Here is a 25,264-nt window from a genome sequence, read left to right on the forward strand (position 1 = left end):
GTACCCTCATACATAAACATTCATTCATACATACACAACGTAAAAGTCAAACGTTTCCTCAAACTTCCCAGACATGTTTAAATTCACACATTCTCTCTATGAAAATGAATTCAGTCTGTATTTTATACGTAAATTTGTTCTTTTGAGGATTTCTTACAGGAAACAACTATTTTCTATATAACTCCGGGAATTGGATCTCTTTTTAGAATCAGTTTAAAACTATTACATGTAGACTTAAATTTTTATAAAGTGTGAAATGGCATTAAAATCTCAAATACAGAAACAATATTGATTATTGGCACCGGACCACGTGACACATGCCCTGAATTTGCTCTGGCCTGGCAACGTCTTGACTGACAGGTCCGTGGATCAATCAGAAAATAGATTAGTCCGTGAGGACCAATCATGAGCGAGAACAACGCAGGGGAGGCGGGACTTCAAGGTGCCCGTTTGCTGATCGGACCTCTGCCATATTTGGTTATCGGATAAAAAAGAAGAGCGGAACCAAAAGTTCACGGCTTATGAAAGTCCCAGAATGAATGGCTCAGCTTACCCCAACTTTGACAAGCAGGAACATGCCCTGAAACTGGGAGATACGTTTGAGAATCACCCCGAAAGTGCCTACCACACAGTGCGATGTAAGTGCCGTCTGGCGCTGGAGTTAGCACTAGCACGCTAGTTAGCTCGTGAGCTCGAAGCTTTTTTCTGTATTCAATCGACGCTTCAAACACGGTGTCAGTCCATCGGTGTCGGCTCATTGTAAGCTCCGTTGTGTTTTAGACTGTTCATTATGTTTAAAGTGTTGTCATTCTGATTTATTTGAGATAAATGTGTTACCATAGTGTGAGCTAATGCTATCACGCTATCAGCTGCACACTGCTGCCACCTGGTGGTGTCGATTCGAAACGGCAATGCAACAACTCAACTACATGTTTGAAAAGTAATGCATTTTAATTTAAGTTGGTGCTTAAAACTGTATATATAGAGTATAAATCAGTAAAACCTTTTTCATCCACAGATGACTTCAAACCAGCATCCATTGACACAGCATGTAAAGGAGAGCTCGAAGTGGGCCAAGGAGAGCAAGTCACAATTACTTTACCCAATTTAGAGGTTAGTGTCTGATACTCCAAGGCTTTGCTTGTCTTTGTAGCTTGGCGAAATACGTCTCTAATTCCTAAGAGGCTGGGACAACATCCATCCACCCACCCATCTCTCTTCTATACCACTTTATCCTGTTAAAAGTTATTGGAGCTAATCCCAGCAAACTATGGTACATCCTCGGCAGGTCACCAGGCCATTACAGGACGCAGACACAGACACCTACAGACACACTTACATCCAAACCTGGAGGAACGGTAGAGTCACCAATTCACCTTACATGTATGTTTTTTGGATTGTGGGATGAAACCCACACACACACGGGGAGAACATGCAAACTCCTCACAGAAAGGCCCGGCGGGTTGGGAGGATGTCAAATGGAAATAAAGTATGTGTAACAAATCAGACATTAAAAGTGAGACATGTTAAGCTTCTCTTTCCTTTTCCCATATGTCAGGAACACCATGAGTCACTATTGTTTTATCAGTACTCTCTCTTCTCCGTACGCTCCTGCAGCATCTCTGATTCTGGAAGTGAACGTTTGTGGTTTGTTCAGGTGGATAAGCTGATGCCTGCTGGTTTGTCGCTCTCTGTCTCTGTCTTATCATTTCTTGTAACTCCAGCCAGTGAAGCAGAAACATGTCTCAGTCCGGAGCTGCAGAGGTCTATGCCAAGAATTGTTTTTCCTCTTCCCCTCTGTCACCGTTACTCATTTGAAATTGGTTGATTAATTAGTTGGATTTTCCCATCAGATGGCGAACAACAGATAGCTCATATTGAATATATATGGAATGAAATGCTAGACATATGGTGTGCTTAGAAAGTAACTAATGTTGATTTTTGATTTGTCAGCAATGTCACTTTTTGTTTTAAGAGCATTTTAGAGAGTCAGAAAACTCTTAAACTCCACTCACTATTCTCACTTCCCAATGTTTATTTTCCTGTGACGTCACCATCAGATTGAAGCTAATGTATAGCAGGGTTCTCACCAGGGTGGTCTGACGGTGCAGGGTACGACCACCTTAAGTTAGGCCGGGGGTTCGGGGCCCACCCAATGGGGTTCAGGAGCAGTGCCCTGGTCGGGGGGCCCATGGGGGCAAAGCCCCCCCGAAGCTCTGAGGTTTTAGTCCAGGGGTCCTCAATCAGAGGGATTTCCTCATCCCATCGCTTTTCTCACTCATTGGTGAATGAAGTCATTCATTTTTGTTTATTTGGCATCTAACTGGTGTATTATAACTAAAATTACATCAATAGGCAAAGCAAGACAAATTTATTTATAGAGCAGCATTCAAACACAAGGCAATTCACTGAAAGAAATACAGAATAAAGAAATACATTAAAGCTTTAGAGGAAATAAAAGACATACATTAAAACAAATAATGAAGAAAAGTATAATAAAAAGGTAAGAGATTTATTAAGATTAGTTTAATAAAATAAATAAAGTCTATTGTTTATTCTACATCCTGTACATCTAGGAATGTTTTAAATCCTGATTTAAAAGAAGTGAGTGTGTCAGCAGTCTTCAGGTGTTCAGGAAGTTTCTTCCACAGGTGAGGAGGCAGGAACTAAAAGCTGCTTCACCTTGTTTCTTCTGACTGTAGGAACAGTGAGTCAACCTCTTCCTGATGACCTCAGAGGTCTGGAGCTTTGATCTTCTACAAGTCAATCGGAGATGATTTAGGCCGAGACCCTTCAAAGCTTTAAATAGGCACTTGAGAATTCAAGATGGTGGCAATTTTTTAAGATGGCTGCCAAAATGCCCAAAAAATCATGAAAATAAAAGACGTACTGGAAATGAACAGTTCTTAATAACATAAACAATACAAATAGACAGAGATTGGATGAGATATGATATGTTTGTATCACAATCAAAACTATATATACATCAGTGCAGCTGCTCACTGATGGCAAGTCCATGTAACGATGCATACTGAGGACAACACATACTTTGAGTTTTTTTGAAAAGAAATTGTCTCAGAGTAAGAATTCTTGCGTTGTAAACACAGTAACAATAATTATTGCTTCTCACAAATGCAGCTGCAGAGAGCAGTGCATGTAAGACCATGACGGTAGCATTTACATCTGCCTTTGCATTCTCTCTTGCAGCCGCTCTTGGTCAACTGCTGGCAACATGCTGCTATTGGTGGGAGTGTCGTCCACTTAACTTTCCAATTGTCTTCCTCTCGAGTCCACCCCCATTTTTCAGGGTTGTCAGTTTCTGGCTCCTGAACAGTTGCCTGCCCCCAGATTATTCCTGCCTGGTAGGCAGCACGCATTACATGTTCTTTCAAGGCAGCATGTGACGGTGGAATGGCATCATTGGGCCTTTGCTTGCGAGCAAACCGCTCCAATCTTGCTTCGTCAACACTTGTGGCTGAACTGCTCCTGTCATACAGCACGATCACGAAACAACATCACATCCAGTGAATGCATGGAAGTAGAGAATCCCCTGCGACTTCTGTGGGCCAATTGCCAAAACTATATGATGAACAGGTTTCTGTGCCCTCTGCAGTCTTGAGTTGTTGAACTGAAGTCTGCAACTGATGTGGTATTTTGCTCCATTGCTCTTGAATATGCATTCAATGCCACCCCCATCATCCAGTCGACCAGGGTCAACATTGACAGGCACCTGGTTGAGGGATTGGAATTGGGGGATATTTCTCACCAGTTGACTATATCCATCACCATCTCGTTGTGTGGGATTGGTGGTTTGGTGTTATGAAATCTTGACCAATCTTCACATTTTGACCAATCTGTTTGCCAGTTTTTCTTCAGAGAATGTCTATTTGTTGCCATTTTGTCTGGGGTCGAGGGTTTATCCATTTACCACCCTATATAGTGGGCACTTTCCTGTACGGGATAGAACCAGGTTCATGCCTTCTGCCCCACGCCTGGCCCGGTCTTTCATCCAGTGTCATGAACCCTGTGCGATCTGTACACCAACCGGACAGTCCACTCCTAACTGTCCTTTGCTCGGCTGTCCCGCTCTTGCACATTCTGTCCATTCAGGTGCGGCCACCCAAACTATCTAATAATTTTGGGTTGGTTTAAGGAGCATTTGGGGCACAAAGAACTGTTACTCCTAATAGAAAAGAGCTTCCTTAGCTGACACTGAACCCCATTCTGAGTTACACAGCAGCAATTGTCACCAGTGTGACCTGGTGGTGCCCAACAATTACCGTCTCAAAAATGGTGGCAGCCATTATCACTATGTTGGTACCTTATGGGATGCATAGATGACTTCATGCACTTTGAAAATTGGAGCAAAACAAACTCCTTCACACACAGAACCTCTGTATGCTACCCTCACCTAGTTTAGTCTGCAAGCCAATACGGTTTACCGAGGTATAGCCGTTGTCGTGAACAAGCAACTTCTTGGAGCCATAGATTAGAGTTGACCTGATGGCAAGGACCTGTGCCAGAAGTCCCTCCATAGGATGTGGCTGACTGCTGAAACAAAGGTGCTACCCCTACCACCAAGCCCGTACACCCCAAGCACTTGTGTATGTGCAACTACCTACATGTAGCAAATTTGAAAAGAGATATGATGCGGTGCTCAAAACTACAACTTAGGTCTTTTCCAGTGAATTTCAGGTGCCAAAACTGAAACCAGCATACCCTAAAACATATAAAATGATCCCAATATCTTGAAGATTGATAATCAACAGCAGAATTAATGACCAGACTTACATTTCTACTGATCTCGATGGCGGCCATCTTGAAAAATGGTGGCCATCTTGGATCTTCAAGTGGCAAATCGGATAGAATTTAAATTCATGCCCCAAAGAACAACTGTGCCGTATTTGATGCTTGTATCACCATTTGCATGATTTGGCTGTATATTTGATGTTATCCGCTCCACGATGAGGCCGAGTCACTTATTTCTGTGAACCTGCTTGTGTTTCCTGCTTGTTGAGTGATGAGCGTCCCTGAGTCCTAGCGTGACGCAATGACGTGGCGCTCTCTGGCTCCGTTAACGGTGGAAAAAGAACCGGTTCTTTGGCGGTGCTCATTTAAGAACTTGCCCTGGCACCGACCCTGAACTAGAACCTGGTTCTTTTTGGTGGAAAAGCTCTACTTGAGTAAGTTGAACTGATAAAATCGTGCAATAATAACCTTTAAATTTCAATGTCAAAGTTGTTCGGCAGAGTATTCTTGATGAAAAACTCAATATTTTCACTGAAACCAAAGAATTACTCCCAAAAATGAGTACAATCTAGTGTTGTCATGATACCAACATTTTGATACCGATACCACCATGTATTTCTACTTTTAGATACTTTTCCAAATAAAAAGAGAACACAGTTGTGCCCTTGTGGATGTAGCAGCAGCCATTGTTTCCCTTACCCCACCTGTTTTCCACACTTTCTATTGTCCAAAACATCCCATAACGCCCCCCCCCCCCCCCCCCCCCCACACACACACACACACACACGATCGTGTAAAGAGCCGTCAATATTGCGCGCACCCTCCGTCAACGAAGGCTCTCCTAGAGGGATCCCCGGTCATTCGCCGCTCCCACGTCTACAAAATCCATAGTGAATGAAAGTCAGGAAGAAGAGCAGCCGGCCGACGCCCCCCCACAGAGAGACTGACTCTCCTCGGTACAGATTACAACACAGTGACGCTCCGCGGCGACGCCAGGCCCAGTAAAGTATCGTTTTAAAGGCGTCGGTACCGCGATACCAATACAGTACCGGTATACCGAACAACCTTAGTACAATCTCAACTTCCCATCGTTGACTTAATGGGTTTTTTTCAACTTGTTTTCTTTTGGATGTCTCGGCCAGTAGGGCTTCATCTGCAGAGCACCCTAAAACATTGAAACTAGCTGGGCCTAAAGATACTAAACTTCCAAATAGAGAACAATACCAGATACAAACATGTGTCCTTCTGCCACGATCACGTTCCCGAAGGCGCCGCTCGGCAGCCTGGAGGACGGACTTCATGTTGGCTGGAGCCTGCAGGGCACAGACCTGGAGTCACTGAGCAACGGAGACAAGCAGCCTGGGGCCTGGACAAATACTTTAAGGGAAACAACTGGAAAGTGTTTGTTTAGCTTAGAACAGGGGGTCAAACACATTTCAGTTCAGGTTCCACATACAGCACAAACAGTTCTCAAGTGAACTGGACCAGTAAAGCCGTGCCAAAATAACCCAAAAAAATTTTTACTTTAAAGTTTGTCTTTGTTGTGGCGCAGAGTATAGGTGATGGAAATATCAATATTTTCACGAAACCAAGCAATTACCACAGAAAATGACTACAATCTCATCATAAAGCTCATTTTAATGAAATCTTCTGGTGCAAAATACTGTGAAATGTAAAAAAAACAAAAAACAACAACCTATAACTGTTGCATTCTGGGTGTTTCTACAAACCCACCCTGACAGCATGGCTTTGAGGCTAATGCTCAAGTAAGTTCACAGCATTTCCATTTCTGCGTTGGTTCTTTTCTTTTAGGGCTCAAGTGCTCCGGTGACGGTCTTCAAAGGATCCAAGCGGCCTTACATGAAAGAATGCATTCTCATCGTGAACCACGACACCGGAGAGTACCGGCTGGAAAAACTCAGCAGCAATATCGCTGTGAAGAAGACCAGGTGGGCTGAAAACAAAAAACCAAACCAGGTTTCAATAGACCGCATGCACCAGTGGAGTGTTTGTGAAAATCTCTCGTGTGTGTGTGTCTCTCCAGGGCTGAAGGCAGCAGTAAGATTCATTCTCTTCTGGAGCAGCAGACCAGCCGCCTGAGCCAGCAGATGAAGAGCAGCAACAGCAACAATGGCGGCGGCGGCAGCAGCAACAAAGTCTCCAGCGCCACAAGTTCTCCCCCCAAAGAGAAAACTCCCCCGGTGTCTCCGATGGACGACATCGAGAGAGGTGAGGCGGTGTTTCCAGGCGTGGCTGTGCTCTCCTCTCAGACGCCGCTAACGGTCCCGCCGTGGTCTTTCCCAGAGCTGATGGCGGAGGCGCGGGTCATGGATCAGATGGGCAGCAGCGGCGGCTCGTCAGACTCCAACAGCTCCTCGTCCTCCAGCAGCGACGGCAGCTCCAGCAGCAGCGACTCGGAAGATGAGCGGGCGGTGGCGGTGGCGGCCGCGGCGGCGGCCCCCGCCCACCAGAGCATGCCCATCATCGACAGCAGCCAGCCGCTGGAGCAGAGCGGCGGAGGCATCATGAGCACGCTCAGTAAGTCGGCATGCAGGCAGACAGACGCCACAGGGGAAAACTGGTTTACCTGAAAACGGTGATTAGAGACACTGAAAACACTCCGTCTCCGTGGAAACAGGGGAAATGAAATTTTTGTGAAGCGCTGCTACGAGGCGTGTGCACCAGGGCCGCAGTGAGTAGTTCTTCTGCACATGTGCAACAAGATTCCTTCAAACTGAAGACTTGGAAGAAAGAAATGAGCATGAACGTGTTTAAAAATGAAGTATTCTTCCTGAATTCCCTGCTGACTCTTCTCTTCGGACCTTTTTCTTCTACTTATTTTAGCTTGAAGAATTTGAATTGTAACCAAAGAAAAGTTAATCCTCTCCCACAATCCATGACAAGCTGCCTCTCCGGCTCTTGTTCACTCAGCAGCAGGATTCTGGAGTCTTTGTCTCGATGAACTTTCATACTGAAGGAAGATGTGACACGCAGTCGCCACCGATTTATAAACGTGACTGACGACGTTTCAAGTGGAAAAAGGACCCGTGTTGGGAACCGTGTTGGGAACTGTGTTGGGAGGCGTGTTGGGAACCGCGTTGGGAAGCGTGTTGGGAGGCGTGTTGGGAACCGTGTTGGGAACCGCGTTGGGAACCGTGTTGGGAACCGTGTTGGGAGGCGTGTTGGGAACCGCGTTGGGAACCGCGTTGGGAGGCGTGTTGGGAACCGTGTTGGGAACTGTGTTGGGAACCGTGTCGGGAACTGTGTTGGGAACCGTGTTGGGAACTGTGTTGGGAGGCGTGTTGGGAACCGCGTTGGGAGGCGTGTTGGGAACCGCGTTGGGAGGCGTGTTGGGAACCGTGTTGGGACCCGCGTTGGGAGGCGTGTTGGGAACCGCGTTGGGAGGCGTGTTGGGAACCGTGTTGGGAACCGTGTTGGGAGGCGTGTTGGGAACCGCGTTGGGAACCGTGTTGGGAACCGTGTTGGGAACTGTGTTGGGAGGCGTGTTGGGAACCGTGTTGGGAACTGTGTTGGGAACCGCGTTGGGAGGCGTGTTGGGAACCGTGTTGGGAACTGTGTTGGGAGGCGTGTTGGGAACCGTGTTGGGAACTGTGTTGGGAGGCGCGTTGGGAGGCGCGTTGGGAGGCGTGTTGGGAGGCGTGTTGGGAACCGCGTTGGGAGGCGTGTTGGGAACTGTGTTGGGAACCGTGTTGGGAACTGTGTTGGGAGGCGTGTTGGGAACCGTGTTGGGAACTGTGTTGGGAGGCGTGTTGGGAACCGCGTTGGGAGGCGTGTTGGGAACCGCGTTGGGAGGCGTGTTGGGAACCGTGTTGGGAACCGTGTTGGGAACCGCTTTTGGAGTCGTGTTGGGAACCGCGTTGGGAGGCGTGTTGGGAACCGTGTTGGGAGGCTTTGCGTTAGCAGCCTCAGTTTTTAGATCCATGTCTGTTTAAGTGGAAATGACAGAAATACTGAAAAGTGTTGTTTTTGTGTTGGGCCACTAGTGGGTGCTGTTGTCTGTTTAGAAAAAGCCCCCCCCCCCCCCCCCCCCCCCCCCCCACAGGGCTGGACTATTTTCCAAAAGCTTTGTTTTCAGCGGTTCCGAACACCGTTGTCATGGAAACGGACACTGAAACGCTCTGAAGGTTTTGGCCTCCAGCACTAATTCTTTTACTTAAAACGAAGTAAAAGACGTTTCATGTTTGTGTCGGGGGGGTTTGTTCTGTTTCTTGCAGAGAACGATCTTCAGCTGAGTGAATCGGGCAGCGAAAGCGACGACTGAACTCAAAGCCTGCCGACATAAACGGACCTTTTGACTGCTGCCTTCACCACGCCACCGTCACCTCCACACAGCCAGAGATCTCCACCTTCGGCGTCTCTGGACACTTTCTGCTTCAGAGAGACGGATCCACCCGTCAGGTTCTCTTCATGGATCCGTTCCCTTAACCTTTTTGTTCTGACCACTTCAGTGGTGCTTTAGTTTGTTGGAGTGGACGGAATGTTTTAACGCTGAGCCACTGCTGTGATCAGTCTTATTACGTGACGGTTACAATCGTCCGAGTTACTTTTTGAGCATTTTGCATTTCAGTACACAATTATTTTTAAGATACTCGAGTATCACTTTCTTTGTACTTAGCAGCTGTGGGCGCAACAGAACAAACTGGAAAAACATTATTTTGTGAAATCAATTCCAAAATTAGCTTTCAAACATCCAGTCTATTTCCTTTCCAGCTTTATTTCTGGAATTTCTTTTTAAAAGTCGAGTTAGTTGGAAATAAAATTGAACTGAAGTGATAAAATCACCACTGGGCTAATTTGATCAGCCGAGATGTGATAATTTGTACGACGGAGCTGCTGCTCTTTATATCATCACATCAACAGTCAAATGAAACTCGTCCAAAACCTTTCGTATCATAATTCATGACAGTGCACTCGGGGGGCTTTGTAGCTTTAAACCTGCAATACTTGAATCTTCTTATTTATATTTCTAAATGTACTCGACCAACAGTGGATCGCTTGTATATTTTACATAAATATATATATTTAGTGAATATGCATTGTGCATGACTGCGAAACCAGCCGATGCATCGACGCTGCACCTCCATGAGTCTTAAAATCAACTTTATGTGCCTTTTTCTCTTTTCTTTGTTTTGTGATTTTCCTCAGCCAGTTCTTCCTGCAGATTGTCGCATGACTCTTAACTGCTGCCGACTGTTCGGTAAGCCGCCGTTTATGTTCCAGCTTGTATTTGGTGTCCCCACACTGCCCCCTACGGGAGATGTAAAGAAGTCCAAGCCCCGGAGACACGTCTGTAAAATCCGAGGGGCATTTCTGTGCAGATGAATAAAGATTTTTAAAGTTTTCGGTGCGTCATGAATCCATTTTTATTTGCTTCGTTTTCATGTTGTGCACTCATTTTCCCATCCACACACACACACACACACACACACACACACACACACGCACACACACACACACACACACACACACACACACGACTCGCCAAACTGTTCAGGAAAATGATAAATCAATGTTTTTTCACTGTACTAAGTCTGTATGGCAAATTCAGCCAAGACCACATCCATCAAATTTAAATGTATTTCCTCAATAAATTGAACGATTTGGTGCTATTTCAAGGATTTTGGCATCATTAAATCATTTTACTGCCAACAATTGTTTCATTTGACAATCTAATGTGTGAAACCCAAAGCCATGTTGGACCTTCACTTCATTTCTCTAATCCAACACCAAACACATTTACTGTTGTGACGGTCCGAAGCACTGACTTTCTTTACTTAAAGTACTTATTAAATGCCATAAAGCCTAATTTAATCTCTATAGGCCATTGATATCATAGAAATACTTTATTAACCCCAGAGAGAAGTTCTGTAAACAAGAAATTTTAAAAAATATATATTTTAAATTTTTAAGTAGATTCTTTTGTTTTTTAATTCAACATAAATGTAAATACTATCAACCCCTAGTGGCTCACTGCAGCACATGTAATACTTGTATGTCAAATTGAAAAAAGAAGGAAAGCAAATTAATAAATACAATTATTACTTCTTGTGCAAAGTACCAGTCAGTTAAATGGTCTTAAGTGAGATTGTGGTTTATATAAAAGTCTATTTGTGTTCAAAATGCCACAGATTTGAGGTAAACTTCAGTTCATGACACTTTTCTTTCATAACTTAAAGCTCAGTCCCTGTAGTTCAAATTCAAGACTGCAGAGCTTCAACAAACTGACATGAAATGTGCCGCCTCTCAGCGCTCTGTGCCCGAACCTGCCCACCCAAAAGAACCGAAGGGAATCTGGACACGCCTCTGGCGGAGATGTTTGCTCATGGGAACATTTCTCCTCTTTGTAGGGGCAAATCCAAAGTTCCCACTTGTAACTTTACGCGGCTGTGCTGCAGTAGGTGGAGGTTTATGGTGGTGTCAAAGTCCGCAGCCGGTTCAGATCCGAAGGTCCGCTGCGCTGCGCTGCGCTGCTTCTGCCGCTGCGCGCCCGAAACCCCCCCCCCCCCCCTCTCCCTCCCTCTCTCTCTCTCTCTCACACACACACACACACACACACACACACACACACACACACACACACACACTCTCTGTCACTCGCGACAGGTTCCCTGTCCAGACTTCATCTGGTTCAACATGCTGAGGAAATGTCTCGTACTGCGTCACCAGCGCGCGGGGATCCTGCGGGGCGCTGCGGGTCTGTGCTCCGGGGAAGCGCACCGACGAGCGGCCGCTTCCTCCAGCAGCACCGTCCTGGGCGTCAACAACCAGAAAACCATGGAGGATTTAAACGGGCCGAGTTTCATGACGACTTTGTACTGGCTTTTTGTGAAGGGTTATTTCCAAACGACGCAGCAGATGCAGGTAAGCGTGGCGCTGCGGGAGGAGGCTTCAGATCAAATAGTTGATGATGGATCTGAAACGCTGTTTGTTCTGGCCTTGACCTGCAGTACCCTCAGTGACTGTCCTGTTTACCCTGCACCAAACTGGACATCACATTGGAGCAAAGCAGCCAATTTACTTGTATAATCACTGGTGCTTAAATCATCTGTGCGTCTTGAAGAGGAACCAAGTTATCCGTTCACCTTTTGTCAGAAGATATAAGTGTTAAATGTTGGTGAAACAAGGCAAAACATTCAGTGTTCATTCCTGTATGGATTATGTTGTCATTTAGCTTTGTCTATCAGTGGCCCCTGAACTGAAAATAGCTTAACGCACCAGGATCAAACAGTTAATCTTACTTACACTGTTAATCTGCAAGAAATCACCAATTTAAATATGTTGACATTGCATGAAAACTGGCTGAATGCCATTCTCATCGCTTTATACAAAGTCAACAGAACATCAACAGTAAAAGATGTGTGTGATAAATGATCAGTATTCTTACACAGTGTCCAGCTGTGGCGAGGCTATGGCTCTGTCCTCCTCTGACCTCTGACCTCTGACCTCTTCTCCTCAGAGCCCTTTGCACCACAGCGTTTGTTGGGTTGGTGCCACTGAAAACGCCACTTTTTGAGAACAGCTCCTGTGTTGGATCTGTTCAAAAATGCTCACAGAAACACAGCTTTTCTGAAATGCTGCTCAAGTCCACATGTGCACCACAGCCTAGTAAATAGTTCCTCTGTACTACGAAGCAGGGTTTTCTCTCATCGAGGTAACTTCAGAGTTAAATCTGGGTTTTCTGTACTGCAACTCTGTTTCACTGCTTAGCTGGTAAAGCACCACGGTAACGTACTCTAAACCGCTAACCTGCCCCGGCGCAGGTTTTGTTCTGGATAAGACATCAACTTGTGAGAGAAAGCGTTTTTAGGGATGGATGCAATCCTTTTGACAGAATAGAATAAATTCTTGTCACTGAGCGGTTTGAAGTACGCTTTTGTTCTTGTTCTTGACTTGTTTAGCTCCACGAGAGCTGATCTGTAATAATGAGGATCACGAATGTCTGGGTTAGTTAACCTAGGTAACAGAGAGATATCCTGGGTATGTTGTCCGCTTTGTAGTATAGGCCTCTGCACATGCTCAGTAGAGACAATCAGAACAAAGTTTTCTCCAGAGAACGGGTCTCCAACCCTGGTCCTCCAGGGTCTCTGTCCTGCAGGTTTAGCTCCTCCCAGTTCCAACACCCTGATTCCAATGAGGGGCTCGTCATTGGGCTTTTTCACAACCTTGGTGATGACATCATCATTAGATTCAGGTCTGCTGAAGCAGGGAGGAACTTAAACCTGCAGGACAGGGTCCTCCAGGACTGGGGTTGGAGACCTCTGCTCCAGAGACTCATGACTCCCAGTCCGTATTCTCCTGGACTTGGTAGTTTTATTTTGACAGTCACCGTAATAACAATCCAACTGTCCACGAGAATGTCTGTGTACGAACATTGTTAATGTTTAGACTCATTGTTCTCTGCTGCATGTGTGTGTGGTTTCAACACAAAAACAACCAACAGCACCCACTAGTGGCCCAACATGAAAACTACATCAATAAATAGGAAATAGGAATTGTTTAATTAGCATAAAACCAAGATGGCCGCCAGCCAAACTTTGTAATGACTCAACCAACTATAACTTCTATAATAGTTACGATAGAAACATGATTTTTGCTCCTCATGTATAGTTTTCAAGAGAGGCTCACGATGAGGGGGCAAGGCCTACCACCAGTTCTCGTCCTCGTGAGGGGGCGAGGCCTACCACCAGTTCTCGTCCTCGTGAGGGGGCGAGGGTTGCCACCAGTTCTCGTCCTCGTGAGGGGGCGAGGGTTGCCACCAGTTCTCGTCCTCGTGAGGGGGCAAGGCCTACCACAAGTTCTCGTCCTCGTGAGGGGGCAAGGCCTACCACCAGTACTCGTCCTCGTGAGGGGGCGAGGGTTGCCACCAGTTCTCGTCCTCGTGAGGGGGCGAGGGTTGCCACCAGTTCTCGTCCTCGTGAGGGGGCAAGGCCTACCACAAGTTCTCGTCCTCGTGAGGGGGCGAGGGTTGCCACCAGTTCTCGTCCTCGTGAGGGGGCAAGGCCTACCACCAGTTCTCGTCCTCGTGAGGGGGCGAGGGTTGCCACCAGTTCTCGTCCTCGTGAGGGGGCAAGGCCTACCACAAGTTCTCGTCCTCGTGAGGGGGCAAGGCCTACCACCAGTTCTCGTCCTCGTGAGGGGGCGAGGGTTGCCGCCAGTACTCGTCCTCGTGAGGGGGCGAGGCCTACCACCAGTTCTCGTCCTCGTGAGGGGGCGAGGGTTGCCACCAGTTCTCGTCCTCATGAGGGGGCAAGGCCTACCACCAGTACTCGTCCTCGTGAGGGGGCGAGGCCTACCACCAGTTCTCGTCCTCGTGAGGGGGCAAGGCCTACCACCAGTTCTCATCCTCGTGAGGAGGCGAGGGTTGCCGCCAGTACTCGTCCTCGTGAGGGGGCGAGGCCTACCACCAGTTCTCGTCCTCGTGAGGGGGCGAGGGTTGCCACCAGTTCTCGTCCTCGTGAGGGGGCGAGGGTTGCCACCAGTTCTCGTCCTCGTGAGAGGGCGAGGCCTACCACCAGTTCTCGTCCTCGTGAGGGGGCGAGGGTTGCCACCAGTTCTCGTCCTCGTGAGGGGGCGAGGGTTGCCACCAGTTCTCGTCCTCGTGAGAGGGCGAGGCCTACCACCAGTTCTCGTCCTCGTGAGGGGGCGAGGGTTGCCACCAGTTCTCGTCCTCGTGAGGGGGCGAGGGTTGCCACCAGTTCTCGTCCTCGTGAGGGGGCGAGGGTTGCCACCAGTTCTCGTCCTCGTGAGGGGGCAAGGCCTACCACCAGTTCTCGTCCTCGTGAGGGGGCGAGGGTTGCCACCAATTCTCGTCCTCGTGAGGGCGCGAGGGTTGCCCCCAGTCCTCGGGATCGTGTTTGTGAAAGAACAAAACCTGCTCCCGACGATGAAAGATATGATCATTGATGTAGCTGAGCAACAAAACAATGATGTAGCCAGAAGGGTCAAGTTGCATCTTGCTTGCATTTCTGACCTACCTGCCAGTAGGTAGGTACCACAATTTTATGAAAATACCCAAATATGCTGATTTGCCAACTGCTGGCGTGCAGGAAATTGCTCTGAAGCAAGTCAGCGAGTGTATGAAGACTGATCGGTCCAGGTTGTGGACTAGAATTCAACTCCATTCCCTGTACTCTGATTTTAGTGGCCAGCTTAGTCGAAGAGACATGTTTAGCATGTTGACAGACTACATGAATAAGGACGTCGTTGCTGTGCAGCTACAAGGCTGTGCATCCATAATTCATTACCGTGAGCTAACTGCGACATGTCTTAAGGCATTTCCAGGTGGCTGATACAGGTGAGACTAAAATGGATTCTGTGGTGGAGCAGATCCAGCAGGAGACCCAGTCAGTCAATACAACAGAGCAAATTAACACCCAGCAGCGCTGACACAGGAAGACACAATCAAATCAACCAGCCCAACTTTGTTGAAGTTGATTTCAGACGTGGTTTCAAGTGGCAGAGTAACTGAGTCTGAGTCAGTCAATTCAGAGTCCTATAACCAGGATGTGGACTCGGACAACATTAAGACTCGCAGTCTAACTGCAGCACCAGCCTGGCAGTTCTGATCTCATAGGACTCCTCCTTGAGCTTCACAACTTCACATGATGAGGTCCTAACATTCAGAAAGTCAGCGGCTGAGTGAAAATGCACAGCTTCTTCATAAATTCATGAATTTGTCATGAACTGTTGGCCTCATCTTTGCATGGTTTGACATCTTGGATCTTCACACCCGATGGCCGAAGCACCACTCATGTCCTCTCACATGAATTCCAGCTCCCTCATCCTGCAGGTATTCTGGAGTGTGGCCATGCTCAGCCTGGAAAGCCCAGTCAGGCAGTAGCAGCACATCAGGCAGTCTTTTGCTGCTGCACTACAGTGGGCCCACCAAGATGGACCCCCCCCAGCCATTTAGTGGGCGGCCATCTTGCATTTTCAGTGAAATACTTTTCAGATCTTTATTTTTTTGGTACCCCTAGATTAGAATATCGTGTATTTCTAGCATCTTTGATATGGCAAACAGAGGAGTTGTTGGAGCACAATAATAATCTGCTTGATTAATGAGTCGAATGTCCTTCTGAAGTTTGTTTTATAATTATTTCCACACCATAACTCCGATATGGAAGAATGAGGGAGTTACATAATAAGTTGAGTGAATTTGGATCTAATACTGATTTGATTTTACAAATTATGTCAATATTTATTTCTAATTTTGACTTCAGGATATTTATATGGGGCTTCCAACTGAACTTTCCATCAAAAGTATTTCCTAAAAATTTATTAAAATGCACTTGTTTACCATTAAGAGGATGGTAAACAAAGCCATATGATACTATACTAAATATATATGGACATAGACTAGATTTATGAAAAATATATAAAATATAATTTAGAAATGATAATATGTAAAAGTACATTGTACAGAATGTATTTTCTCTAAAAAATTCTGAAATCTCATTCATTGACAAGTTTTCCACTGGGGGCAGTTTTGTGGACGAGTTGTCCTACAATCTGCTCTTTGTACTCAGTAGTATAAAATGTTTGCATAGGACTTACATTCATTCATTCATTTTCTCCCTCTTATCTGTTTCCGGGTCGCGGGGGTGACAGTCTGAGCACCGTCACCCAGATCACATCGCACCATTTAAGAACCTTCCTGCAGGTGGAGAGCCACAGCAGGTGGAGAGCCCCGCTGGTTCGTGTCCCGGCGTGGGACATGAACCCTCTACCCTGAGATTGTGAGTCTCATGCTCTACCAACTGAGCTAGCCGGGGGACTTACATGTTATATATAAACATAAAGATGCACATGCATACCAGCAAACCACAAGGGAGGTCTGGGTGGGGACTTTATTTTCCGTCTAAATCTGTGGAGCTCGTTTGATCGTTTTCTGTTAATAGAATACACAAACTCTTCAGGTGGACTTTCTCAAAGTGAACCCAGAACAATTAACATCCCATACTTCAAATCAATCAACAACAAATAGATGTTTTAGTTCAGGGGCCATATTTAGTCGAATTTCATCTGGAGTGCGTGTGACCAGGAAACTAGTGCTATAAGAACCTTTAAATGTTAACTCTTTTTACATTTTTCCTTGTTGTGGTGGAGAGTATACGTCATGAAATGTTTTTCACAAAGCTAAACAATTACTACAGAAAATGGTCAGAATGTCAACATAAAGCCAGTTTTAATGAAATCTACTGGTGCAAACAACAGTGAACTATCTAAAAGCGTCCCCCCCTCTCACTGTTGCTTTCCGGTTCTGACAGCGTAGCTTGGAGGCTAATGCTAGTTTGCTAGTTTTCATGGCAGCGCCACTGATATCTCAGCTCTGGGTTCAGTGTTGCTGCTCCTTCAGCTCTGGGTTCAGTGTTGCTGCTCCTTAAGCTCAGGGTTCAGTGTTGCTGCTCCTTAAGCTCTGGGTTCAGTGTTGCTGCTCCTTAAGCTCTGGGTTCAGTGTTGCTGCTCCTTCAGCTCTGGGTTCAGTGTTGCTGCTCCTTAAGCTCTGGGTTCAGTGTTGCTGCTCCTTAAGCTCAGGGTTCAGTGTTGCTGCTCCTTAAGCTCAGGGTTCAGTGTTGCTGCTCCTTAAGCTCAGGGTTCAGTGTTGCTGCTCCTTAAGCTCTGGGTTCAGTGTTGCTGCTCCTTAAGCTCTGGGTTCAGTGTTGCTGCTCCTTAAGCTCTGGGTTCAGTGTTGTGTTGCTGCTCCTTAAGCTCTGGGTTCAGTGTTGCTGCTCCTTAAGCTCAGGGTTCAGTGTTGCTGCTCCTTAAGCTCTGGGTTCAGTGTTGTGTTGCTGCTCCTTAAGCTCTGGGTTCAGTGTTGCTGCTCCTTAAGCTCTGGCTTCAGTGTTGCTGCTCCTTAAGCTCAGGGTTCAGTGTTGCTGCTCCTTAAGCTCTGGGTTCAGTGTTGTGTTGCTGCTCCTTAATCGAAGTTCCCCTGGTGGTTTGGCCGGATTGGAGCGTCTTGCGGGCCGGTTTTGGCCCACGGCCTGATGTTGGACACCTCAGTGATAAGAAGTTGACTGAATGGGTTAATCATGTCTCATAATAATTCACCATCTCACATCGTTTTCCGGGAGATTGAGCACAGTAAGATCTACGGTCCTCTGTGGAAGTCCAAATACGGCCCCATGGTGGTGGTGAACGTGGCCAGCGCCGAGCTGATCGAGCAGGTCCTGAGGCAGGAGGGGAGGCACCCGGTCCGGTCCGACATGCCCCACTGGAGGGGCTACAGGGAGCTGAGGAACCAGGCCCACGGACCCCTGACAGAGTGAGTGGACCCCCGCTCACAGAGCTGCGGGCAATTTTAAGTTTGGTTTTGTTTTTTACCAAATTACCTCAAAACTACTGTATTCACAGGATGATGGGGTTTTTCATGGTAGAAGAGTCATCTGGGTTTCTGAACCAACTTATTCTGAAAATATCTCACTTTTCAAATGTTCAGCTATTTATTTTTAATGAACAAAATTGTTTCTAACATTTTTCAGGCTCGTGGAGTTCCTCAAGGTTCAACTATGGGTCCTCTGTTTTGTTCACGGATTTATTTCCACCATTATGAATATTTATTCTACATTCAACCAAAAAAATAAGCCATTTCTTTAAACAAAACTCTTATTTTTGTGTTGTAACTTAAAAGTTGTTATGAACGTCAATGAAAATTAGGGGTGAATATCATTGTCAATGAACCTTTATTCTGTGACAAAACGAGACACAACGTAGATTACTTAATCTGGTACGATACATCAAATGGCAGCATTTATGTTTGAATTGGACACAGTCCCTTTTAAATAAATAAATAAATGCTGATCGTGTAACTATGACGATAATTAAATGTATAAGGCAACAATGTTGACTAAAGGTGATTTACTAAATAAAAACTATGCTAAAACTATGCTCTCTTCATTTTAGTTTAAACTAAATGATATAACTTAAGTCAAATTATTAATATTATTAATATATATATATATATATATTTTGCAGTACTTGTATTACCTGAATGTAAGTTGCAATTCAGTATGCAGATCTATCCAATCCAGGGCTGTAGTAATCTAGTCCAGACTCAGACGTCAAAGTTCTTCATCTGGATTATGAGGCCTCATAGAGCGAGCCTCGGCTCCACAATGCTCTCCTCGCTCAGATTCCTCAAGTGTAACCAAGGACACTGCTGTCATGTAAAGTACACAATTTAGAGAACTACAGTATTTGAGACCAGTTTTGCATTTCACAATTGTAATTGGTGTTGCTTTCATAATGAGTTACTGAGTGCTGGTTGGTGACTGACTTCATTTAGACTCTTTTCTTCAGCTTACTTTCTTAAAATATATTTTTGCAGAAAAATGTATGTATATTTGAGAAATAATACTACTAATAATTTTCACCCGTGTCTCTTTGTTGATTTGTTTCACATTATTACACAAATTTCTGAACCGAATTTCACCAAAGTTAGTTGAGGGCTGGGGACGACTTTCTTTTCACTTTAAATCAAACATTGCAAGATTTTTGTTTTCAACATTAAGTTATGAGTAAACACTGCTTGGGTATTGATAGAAAACAACAACAAACTAAGTCCTTACATAGCAGATATGCCTTTTGTTAAAAAGAAATATGTCTCGGTGAATAGTTTAATGAAGCCATAATGTTTCTGAAAATGTTTTTGTTGTTTATCTGCACACACACGTTGTCACATTCCCAGCGCTCTGCTCACTGTGAGCAGTACATGGCATTGAAGAAGAGTTGAGTAGAGTGACACTTCTCACTTTATGGTTTTTCTGTCATAAGGTTTATTCTTGATTCAATTCAATTCAATTTGATTTGTAAAGCTCTAAATCACATCAACCAACATCTCAGAGCCTCTTACAATGATAGAGAACAACAGAACCCAACTAAACCTTCCAGAACCTCTTACAATGATAGAGAACAACAGAACCCAACTAAACCTTCCAGAACCTCTTACAATGATAGAGAACAACAGAACCCAACTAAACCTTCCAGAACCTCTTACAATGATAGAGAACAACAGAACCCAACTAAACCTTCCAGAACCTCTTACAATGATAGAGAACAACAGAACCCAACTAAACCTTCCAGAACCTCTTACAATGATAGAGAACAACAGAACCCAACTAAACCTTCCAGAACCTCTTACAATGATAGAGAACAACAGAACCCAACTAAACCTTCCAGAACCTCTTACAATGATAGAGAACAACAGAACCCAACTAAACCTTCCAGAACCTCTTACAATGATAGAGAAAAACAGAACCCAACTAAACCTTCCAGAACCTCTTACAATGATAGAGAACAACAGAACCCAACTAAACCTTCCAGAACCTCTTACAATGATAGAGAACAACAGAACCCAACTAAACCTTCCAGAACCTCTTACAATGATAGAGAACAACAGAACCCAACTAAACCTTCCAGAACCTCTTACAATGATAGAGAACAATAGAACCCAACTAAACCTTCCAGAACCTCTTACAATGATAGAGAACAACAGAACCCAACTAAACCTTCCAGAACCTCTTACAATGATAGAGAACAACAGAACCCAACTAAACCTTCCAGAACCTCTTACAATGATAGAGAACAACAGAACCCAACTAAACCTTCCAGAACCTCTTACAATGATAGAGAACAACAGAACCCAACTAAACCTTCCAGAACCTCTTACAATGATAGAGAACAACAGAACCCAACTAAACCTTCCAGAACCTCTTACAATGATAGAGAAAAACAGAACCCAACTAAACCTTCCAGAACCTCTTACAATGATAGAGAACAACAGAACCCAACTAAACCTTCCAGAACCTCTTACAATGATAGAGAACAACAGAACCCAACTAAACCTTCCAGAACCTCTTACAATGATAGAGAACAACAGAACCCAACTAAACCTTCCAGAACCTCTTACAATGATAGAGAACAATAGAACCCAACTAAACCTTCCAGAACCTCTTACAATGATAGAGAACAACAGAACCCAACTAAACCTTCCAGAACCTCTTACAATGATAGAGAACAACAGAACCCAACTAAACCTTCCAGAACCTCTTACAATGATAGAGAACAACAGAACCCAACTAAACCTTCCAGAACCTCTTACAATGATAGAGAACAACAGAACCAAACTAAACCTTCCAGAGCCTCTTACAATGATAGAGAATAACAGAACCCAACTAAACCTTCCAGAGCAGCAGATGGAACAAGCAACAGAGGAAACCAGGAAAAACTCCCTCTCAGGAAGAACAGTTCATAAGAAGTCCCTCTTCAGGAAGAAAGGGGGCGGAGCCTAGACTCTGGAAGGGCGGAGCCTAGACTCTGGAAGGGGGGGGGGGGGGGGCATCCACCTTGACCGGTTGGGGGGAGAAGTACATGGGATAGGACAGGGAGAGAGAGGAATAGAAGAGGGAGAGAGAGAGGAATAGAAGAGGGAGAGAGAGAGGAATAGAAGAGAGAGAGAGAGAGGAATAGAAGAGGGAGAGAGAGAGGAATAGAAGAGGGAGAGAGAGGAATAGAAGAGGGAGAGAGAGAGGAATAGAAGAGGGAGAGAGAGAGGAATGGGAGAGGGAGAGAGAGAGGAATGGGAGAGAGAGAGGAATAGAAGAGAGAGAGAGAGAGGAATAGAAGAGGGAGAGAGAGGAATAGAAGAGGGAGAGAGAGAGGAATAGAAGAGGGAGAGAGAGGAATAGAAGAGGGAGAGAGAGGAATAGAAGAGGGAGAGAGAGAGGAATAGAAGAGGGAGAGAGAGAGGAATAGAAGAGGGAGAGAGAGGAATAGAAGAGGGAGAGAGAGAGGAATAGAAGAGAGAGAGAGAGAGGAATAGAAGAGGGAGAGAGAGAGGAATAGAAGAGAGAGAGAGAGGAATGGGAGAGAGAGAGAGAGAGGAATAGAAGAGAGAGAGAGAGAGGAATAGAAGAGAGAGAGAGAGAGAGAGAGAGAGAGACAGACAGACAGGCCAGATAAGTACAAATACTAAGAAAAGTCTATGATGAGCGTTGGTCTGATGATGAACTAATCTCAGTCTGGAGTTTAAGGGCCGTGCCGTTGTGGGGGGGTCCCGGTGCTGTGGGGGGGTCCCGGTGCTGTGGGGGGGTCCCGGTGCTGTGGGGGGGTCAGGGTACTGTGGGGGGGTCCCGGTGCTGTGGTGGGGTCCCGGTGCTGTGGGGGGGTCTCGGTGCTGTGGGGGGGTCCCGGTGCTGTGGGGGGGTCCCGGTGCTGTGGGGGGGTCAGGTAGTAGGACCGTGGTAAGTCCACTCTGGGAGTCTTGGGTCTGATCCCCTGGATCCTGCTCCCCTCCTGTCAGGATCTGGTGGCTCCAGTAATGTTGTTACACAGAGAGAAAGAAAGAAAGACAAGAAACAGAAGCTCCAAATGTAGAGTTCCTCCCTTTAACGGGAGAGAGGAAATCCCCTCAGCAGTCTAGGCCTAGAGCAGCTCAACTTAGTGCTCCTATTTTATTCCTAATGAGAAGCTCTATCAAAGAGGAAGCTTTTTAGTCTCCTCTTAAATAAACTAATGGTGTGGGCCCTTCGGACCGAGGCTGCTAGTTGATTCCAGAGTAAAGGAGCCATATGGCTGAAACTCCTGCCTCCTCTTTTACTTTGAAGGACTTTAGGGATTACCAACAGTCCTGCATCCTCAGAGCCAAGGGCTCGTGGAGGGTGAGACCCTTCTAGAAGTTTCTCCATATAGGACGGAGCCTGGTGATGAAGAGTTTTAGATGTGATCAGAAGGATGTTGAATTCTATTCTAGATTTGATGTGAAGCCAGTGTAAGGATGCTAAGACTGGGGAGATGTGCTCTCTTCTTCCAGTTCTGGTTAGTAAACCTGCAGCAGCGTTCTGCTCTAGCTGGAAGATCCTAACAGAGGAGTTTGGACATCCTGACATTAGGGAGTTACAATCATCTCATCTTCAAGTCACAAAGGCAGGAAGCATTTGTTCTGCATCTTTGAAGGACAAGAAGTTTCTCATTTTTGCAATATTCCTTAGATGGAAGAAGGCTGTCCTGGAGACATGTTTAACATGGGACATAAAGGACAGATCCTGATCAGAAATAACACCCAGGTTCCTAATATCACTGTTAGAGGTTAAGGTAATATTATCTAAGGTAATCAGACTATCTGAAAAGTAATCCCTGAGCTTTTTAGGACCTAGGATTAGAACCTCAGTCTTGGATGTGTTGAGCATTAAGAAGTTGATAGACATCCAGGACTTAACGTCCCTGAGGCAGGACTCTAGTTTAACAAGTTGGTCGGCCTGATTGGCTTTAACTGATAAATAGAGCTGAGGATCATCTGCATAACAATGAAAGTTAATGTTGTGTTTCCTAATAATATTTCCGAGTGGTAACATCTAGAGATTAAACAATCTGGGTCCGAGGACGGAGCCTTGTGGTACTCCACACAGGACCTGTTCATGTATTGAAGATTTGTTATTTACATGAACAAATTGAAAGCGGTCAGATAAATATGATTTAAACCAGTTTAAGGCTAAGTTTTTAATGCCGACGGCATCTTCTAATCTCCTTAAAAGTATATTATGATGGACAGTATCAAATGCAGTACTAAGGTCCAGAAGAACTAAAACCGATAGAAGACCTCTATCTGAGGCCATTAGAAGGTCATTAGTAACTTTTAGCAGTGCAGTCTCTGTACTGTGGTTCATTCTGAAGCCGGACTGAAGGTCCTCTAACAGATTATTCTCCTGCAGATAATCCTGGAGTTGTTTAGCCACTACTTTCTCCAGAACCTTTGACAGGAAAGGAAGGTTGGAGATGGGCCTGTAGTTTGAGAGAAGGCTTGTGTCTAAGTTTGGCTTCTTAATGAGAGGTTTAATAACTGCTAGTTTAAAGGATTGGGGCACATAGCCTATTGGTAGAGACTGGTTAATAATTGCCAGTATAGAATTATTAACCAGTGGCAGTGCCTCTTTCAGAATTCTAGTAGGAATTGGGTCCAACAGGCTAGTAGTTGGTTTAGCAGAAGAAATAAGGGAGTTTAGTTGGACTAGTTGTATTTGCTGAAAGCATTCCAGATGACTGTTAGGTTTAACCAGTTCCTCTGTTATGGGGCTAACGGACGGTAGGGTTTGATGGATGTTATCTCTAAGCCTTGTCATTTTATTTTGAAAGAACTTCATGAAGTCCTCACTACATATATTGATAGGAATGGTGGGCTCAACACTATTTTGGTTCTTGGTCAGTTTGGCTACAGTACTGAAAAGAAACCGAGGCTTGTTTTTGTTTTCCTCTATTAAGGATGAGTAGTAATTAGTTCTACTTCTACTCAGAGCTTTCTTATAAGTTTTGAAGCTATCCTTCCAGGCTATATAATCTAGCTCTGTTTTTGTTGAACGCCAAGTTCTTTCTAATCTACGGGAGCGTTGTTTAAGCTGGAGGGTTGATGAGTTAAACCATGGGGAGGACTTTTCCTGTTTTTTCATTTTCATTTTTTGAGGAGCTATGTCGTCTAGCGTTGTTTTTAGCATATCTGTCAGACTGTTTGTTAGGTATTCAATGTCTGAGCTAGCAACAGTATACGGGTCAGGAAGATTCACTACTGATTCTATAGCAGAGGGAATTCTTTCCTTGAATTTAGTTACTATGTTATCAGAGAGAGACCTGGTTAACACGGCTTTAACCGGAGGGTTAGAACTATTTAGAACAAAGTCAAAGGTTATTAAGAAGTGATCTGACAGGAAATCATAGTGAGGAGAGATGGTCAGATGCTCTATATTCAAACCATAAGTTAGAATAAGGTCTAGGGTGTGGAGATGTTTCTGGGTAGGCCCGTCTACTACCTGAGAGAAACCTAGAGAGTCAAGTGTCGATCTAAAGCTGCACTGAAACTATCATTTTCTAGGTCAACATGAACATTGATCTCATCTGGACTTGACTTGGACTTGGACCTTTGTGACTTGGACCTTTGTGACTTGGACCTTTGTGACTTGGACCTTTGTGACTTGGACTTGGACCTTTGTGACTTGGACCTTTGTGACTTGGACCTTTGTGACTTGGACCTTTGTGACTTGGACTTGGACCTTTGTGACTTGGACCTTTGTGACTTGGACTTGGACCTTGGTGACTTGGACCTTTGTGACTTGGACCTTTGTGACTTGGACTTGGACCTTGGTGACTTGGACCTTTGTGACTTGGACTTGGACCTTTGTGACTTGGACCTTTGTGACTTGGACCTTTGTGACTTGGACTTGGACCTTTGTGACTTGGACCTTTGTGACTTGGACTTGGACCTTTGTGACTTGGACCTTTGTGACTTGGACCTTTGTGACTTGGACCTTTGTGACTTGGACTTGGACCTTTGTGACTTGGACCTTTGTGACTTGGACTTGTCTTGGACTCGATAAAGGTGGACTTGACTACCTCCCTGATACAATCCTTAATTATTTCCATCATAAGTTGTAGTTGGTCTCTGCAGCTGATGCACCTGAAACCTTTACACATTTTGAAGTTGCCTGCATTACGTATATAAGATAGATTT

The 25,264-nt window shown here is 45.3% G+C and overlaps 2 protein-coding genes across 3 annotated transcripts in view; both read left to right on the top strand.

Annotated features, from left to right (window-relative positions):
- The first annotated feature begins 431 nt into the window (after positions 1 to 431).
- On the top strand, positions 432 to 10,111 carry eaf2 (ELL associated factor 2). Its single transcript, XM_080478972.1, has 6 exons — positions 432 to 638; positions 1,019 to 1,113; positions 6,562 to 6,698; positions 6,794 to 6,978; positions 7,054 to 7,287; positions 8,985 to 10,111. The coding sequence occupies exons 1-6, from the start codon at positions 536 to 538 to the stop codon at positions 9,029 to 9,031; spliced, it is 801 nt and encodes a 266-aa protein (XP_080335098.1). The 5' UTR covers positions 432 to 535; the 3' UTR covers positions 9,032 to 10,111.
- A 970-nt stretch (positions 10,112 to 11,081) lies between these two features.
- The window catches only part of cyp27a3 (cytochrome P450 family 27 subfamily A member 3), a 27,088-nt gene continuing 12,905 nt past the window's right edge, over positions 11,082 to 25,264 (top strand). The window contains exons 1-3 of one of the 2 annotated variants that reach the window (XM_080478897.1): positions 11,333 to 11,631; positions 16,378 to 16,505; positions 17,855 to 18,034. In XM_080478897.1, the coding sequence (XP_080335023.1) occupies positions 11,404 to 11,631; positions 16,378 to 16,505; positions 17,855 to 18,034 (536 nt within the window). In that variant the 5' untranslated portion in view covers positions 11,333 to 11,403. Of the gene's footprint in view, positions 11,632 to 16,377; positions 16,506 to 17,843; positions 18,035 to 25,264 lie in introns of both variants that reach the window. The other variant, XM_080478896.1, reaches the window with a different exon arrangement.

Source organism: Lipophrys pholis, assembly GCF_963383615.2.
Source record: "Lipophrys pholis genome assembly, chromosome: 13".
NCBI classification, from domain to species: Eukaryota; Metazoa; Chordata; class Actinopteri; order Blenniiformes; family Blenniidae; genus Lipophrys; species Lipophrys pholis.

Excerpts from the sequence above, each read along its gene's own strand:
- eaf2 (XM_080478972.1), top strand. The coding sequence starts at position 536 with ATGAATGGCTCAGCTTACCCCAACTTTGACAAGCAGGAACATGCCCTG. Across the intron at positions 639-1,018 it reads TGCCTACCACACAGTGCGAT|ATGACTTCAAACCAGCATCC; the intron begins GTAAGTGCCGTC and ends TTTCATCCACAG. Across the intron at positions 1,114-6,561 it reads TTACTTTACCCAATTTAGAG|GGCTCAAGTGCTCCGGTGAC; the intron begins GTTAGTGTCTGA and ends CTTTTCTTTTAG.